At 36.3% G+C, this 4,267-nt stretch overlaps 1 protein-coding gene across 1 annotated transcript; it reads right to left on the bottom strand.

Moving 5' to 3' along the window:
• Positions 1-757: 757 nt before the first annotated feature.
• On the bottom strand, positions 758-3,609 carry LOC127289471 (uncharacterized). Its single transcript, XM_051317426.1, has 2 exons — positions 3,531-3,609; positions 758-1,434 (listed from the first exon to the last, which is right to left on the bottom strand). The coding sequence occupies exons 1-2, from the start codon at positions 3,607-3,609 to the stop codon at positions 758-760; spliced, it is 756 nt and encodes a 251-aa protein (XP_051173383.1).
• Positions 3,610-4,267: the final 658 nt, after the last annotated feature.

A 4,267-nucleotide genomic window follows, 5' to 3' on the forward strand; every position in this document is an offset into this window, starting at 1 on the left:
TTAACAATCACGATAACTTTATTTGTTTGTGAAATATTTCTTTTTTTATTAACATTAATTAATTAATTCATATCTCGAAAACAAAAAAAACAACATTTTGTTTAATTTTTTATTAAAAGCATATATTTTAAAATTCATGTTAACAGGTAAAAAAATAAATAAAAATGGTCCTTTATTAAAAAAAAGTGGAAAATATTTTTGATATTCAAGGAAAGGGTTTAATTTTGAATTTTTTGTACCATTCGAAAGAGCAGTAGATAAAACTTTTTGAAATTATATGAGTCAACATTTTTTATCTTTTTATACAATAGTTATGAATTTTCAAAAAATTCAATATTCATATTTTAGCTATTGGATCACTTCAGGAACATCTCCCCCCATATATGAAAAAAAATAAATAGAGAAAAAACAATTCTTTCGTGCATATGTTGTAATGATGGGCGTATTCGAACGGTATTGTCAAGTGGTTCAAAACTTAAAGCATTTAATTCTTCACACCTTTTATAGTATTGTTGAAGAGGAAGACTTGGCTTTCGTATAAATTTCCGAAATTCCGGCATATTATTTTCGTAAGCAAAGGCACTGTAAGATTCATGCTCTCCAAGTTCCAGATCTTGTACTATGTGACGCAGACAGTGAACGTTGTATGATAAAAATTGCAATCCATATATTACTCTGGCCAATGTAACATATTCTTCCAATGCAATTTGACAAAATTCTCGCATTTCAAGGGGCGTTTGCAATGAAGCATGTAGTATTAAAAAATGTTGATAACAATCCTCTTGAAAAACATCCTTCCTACATTGTACTTTCCGTCAATATTTGCTACGAGAACTTTTTTAACATTTCCGAGCCAAAGAGCATGCAAACCTTCAAATGGCACTTGAGTAACTAAACCCAACAATTCGCTTATAGGACTTCTTCCTTGATGATGTTCTTCATCTGTTAAATTCCGATACTCTTCATCTGTTCGCAAACGATCCCTTGCTCCTTCAAAAGTCATTCTTCTATACCACTCAGCTTCGATTGTACATTTCGAACAAGGTCGCGTTGAATTATGACCATAATGGTTTAGAATTAAAGCCCTTCCAAGGGCATCTGCAATAAAGGCGTGAACTCTTAAAAAAATTCTTCTATTGCGAATATTAATTCCTTGGATTTGCATTTGACGAACTTCGTGAACAAATTGCTCAAAAAAATCAAAAGGATTTGTTGGTTTTGTAGTTCCCATAAAAACACCAGCAATTATAGGTCTATTATCTTGAATATTTAAAATTCGGTATTGAATCGGCCAAAACTGTTTAGAACCTTTATTTAATCTCGCACCATCAGTACTAAAACCAATCACTACAGTCTCCGGCAATATATTTGGAGGAACAGATTTTAATTTTCTTTTAAAAGTCGACTGGAAGCCAATGTGAAGATATTCGCCACCTGCTATTTGGCGAATTCATTGAGTTGCAACATTAGTAGGGGCTTGCAAAATTGTCCTTGCATCCTTGGGCAAAAAATTTAAATTAAACGGATATGATCTCAAAGTATTTAATAGAATATTACACTGCGTATGCTTTTAATTAGCAGTCAAAAATAAATTTTTTAACGCCCTTTTTGGGCATCAGTTAAAGGACCCCGCACGTTTTGCATGGAAAATGGCTTTCAGCCAATTTTTCTGAAACTTTGTAGTTTTGTAGTTTAAGGCCTCCTCAACAAAAAATCTTAATGGCAAAACTTAAAATAATGGACAGTTTTTTTGCTACAATGGCTCAAAGTTAAAAAACAATAGCATTATGGGCATAGACTTTTGTGAATTTAAAACTTTTAAAACTTAATTAAATCTGCTTAAAACTCGTTACTCGGGGGTTTTTGGGGTCGCTGATTACGAAACCGAGTTTTGTTTTTTAAAATTCAAAATGGCGGATCCAATATGGCGGACGACTTTCCTAGAATCTGATTGAATTCGCATGAAACTCATCACTCGGGGGTTTTCGGGGACGCTGATTACGAATCCGAGGTTTGTTTTTTAAAATTCAAAATGGCGGATCCAATATGGCGGACGACTTTCCTAGAATCTGATTGAATTCGCATGAAACTCATCACTCGGGGGTTTTCGGGGACGCTGATTACGAATCCGAGGTTTGTTTTTTAAAATTCAAAATGGCGGATCCAATATGGCGGACGACTTTCCTAGAATCTGATTGAATTCGCATGAAACTCATCACTCGGGGGTTTTCGGGGACGCTGATTACGAATCCGAGGTTTGTTTTTTAAAATTCAAAATGGCGGATCCAATATGGCGGACGACTTTCCTAGAATCTGATTGAATTCGCATGAAACTCATCATTTGGGGGTTTTCGGGGACGCTGATTACGAATCCGAGGTTTGTTTTTTAAAATTCAAAATGGCGGATCCAATATGGCGGACGACTTTCCTAAAATCTGATTGAATTCGCATGAAACTCATCACTCGAGGGTTTTCGGGGACGCTGATTACGAATCCGAGGTTTGTTTTTTAAAATTCAAAATGGCGGATCCAATATGGCGGACGACTTTCCTAGAATCTGATTGAATTCGCATGAAACTCATCACTCGGGGGTTTTCGGGGACGCTGATTACGAATCCGAGGTTTGTTTTTTAAAATTCAAAATGGCGGATCCAATATGGCGGACGACTTTCCTAGAATCTGATTGAATTCGCATGAAACTCATCACTCGGGGGTTTTCGGGGACGCTGATTACGAATCCGAGGTTTGTTTTTTAAAATTCAAAATGGCGGATCCAATATGGCGGACGACTTTCCTAAAATCTGATTGAATTCGCATGAAACTCATCACTCGAGGGTTTTCGGGGTCGCTGATTACGAATCTGAGGGCTGGTTTTCAAAACTCAAAATGACGGATCAAAAAAGGTCGATGATTTTAAAAAATAATCATTGCATTCTCTTGAAAATGGTTATTCGGGGGTTTTCGGAGTCGCTTATTATGAACGTGGGGGCTGTTCTTCAAAGCTCAAAATGACTGATCAAAAAAGGTCGACGACTTTTTGGAAAATCGCTTGAATTCGCCTGATTTAAAAGCCAATGACTCCATACTTAGGTACTTTGCCAAATGAAGAACCTTTAATCTGTACTTGATCGTGCGATTAATGTTGTTTTGAATGTCACAAGATTTTACCATCTTGGCAACTTCCTTTTTGATTTTCAGAAGAAACTTAGCTTCCTTTTTCCGAAATATAACGCATTTAACGCTGTTTTCGTTAATGATCTTGTTGTCCAAATCAGACGGAATCAGGCTTTAAGCGCTTTTTTCGCTGTTTACATTGAGAAGGCTTGACGTACTGCCTCTTTTGCTGTCACTATGATCTGTGGAAGATTCACAGTTTTACTTTCCCTACATTTCAGTGTCACCGGTTACCGCCCCCTCGCTAAGCGCTTATTCGTTTTATTACCCTGCAAGTATTTCTTAGAATTTTTAACACCGTTCATCTCATTGTCTTAATCCGTGTCAAGGGTAATTAGGAAATAATTGGGTATTACCACCTCGCCAGCTTGGACCCAGGATTCCCTTCGTTAGATACTCAGACGTTATTGCATTGTCCGATGTCCTTGCTTCCATGTCTTATGATACCCAATCTCAGGTGAACTAAAAGTGCGGATCTCGAAGGACGATGCATCCCTTCTACAGTCAAAGTTAGAACCCAAGGCCCTATTCGCAAGATAGACACCAATCCGCCATTTTGAATTTTAAAAAACAAAACTCGGTTTCGTAATCAGCGACCCCAAAAACCCCCGAGTAACGAGTTTTAAGCAGATTTAATTATGTTTTAAAAGTTTTAAATTCACAAAAGTCTATGCCCATAATGCTATTGTTTTTTAACTTTGAGCCATTGTAGCAAAAAAACTGTCCATTATTTTAAGTTTTGCCATTAAGATTTTTTGTTGAGGAGGCCTTAAACTACAAAACTACAAAGTTTCAGAAAAATTGGCTGAAAGCCATTTTCCATGCAAAACGTGCGGGGTCCTTTATAGGAAGATTAATATTTTCTTCTTCACTATCGTTGTCGTCTGAAAATATCTCTCTATCATTGTTTTCGTCAAAATTATCCTCAGATAAGTCAGCAGGAATTTCTTCGTCATTATTTTCAGAATCAGAATTTTCAATTTCTTCATCACTAATTTCCGTATCAGAACTTAAACGTTCTTCGTCATTGTGTGCATCATGCACATCGTTCAGATTCAATTCGTTATTTTCATTGTGGTTTCCAGTTTCCTCC

The sequence above is a fragment of the Leptopilina boulardi genome, unplaced genomic scaffold (assembly GCF_019393585.1).
Source record: "Leptopilina boulardi isolate dan_hultmark-lab unplaced genomic scaffold, ZJU_Lbou_2.1 LbouV2_41, whole genome shotgun sequence".
NCBI classification, from domain to species: domain Eukaryota; kingdom Metazoa; phylum Arthropoda; class Insecta; order Hymenoptera; family Figitidae; genus Leptopilina; species Leptopilina boulardi.

Excerpts from the sequence above, each read along its gene's own strand:
- LOC127289471 (XM_051317426.1), bottom strand. The coding sequence starts at position 3,609 with ATGGAAGCAAGGACATCGGACAATGCAATAACGTCTGAGTATCTAACG. Across the intron at positions 1,435-3,530 it reads GGGTCCAAGCTGGCGAGGTG|GTGGCGAATATCTTCACATT; the intron begins GTAATACCCAAT and ends GCCAAATAGCAG.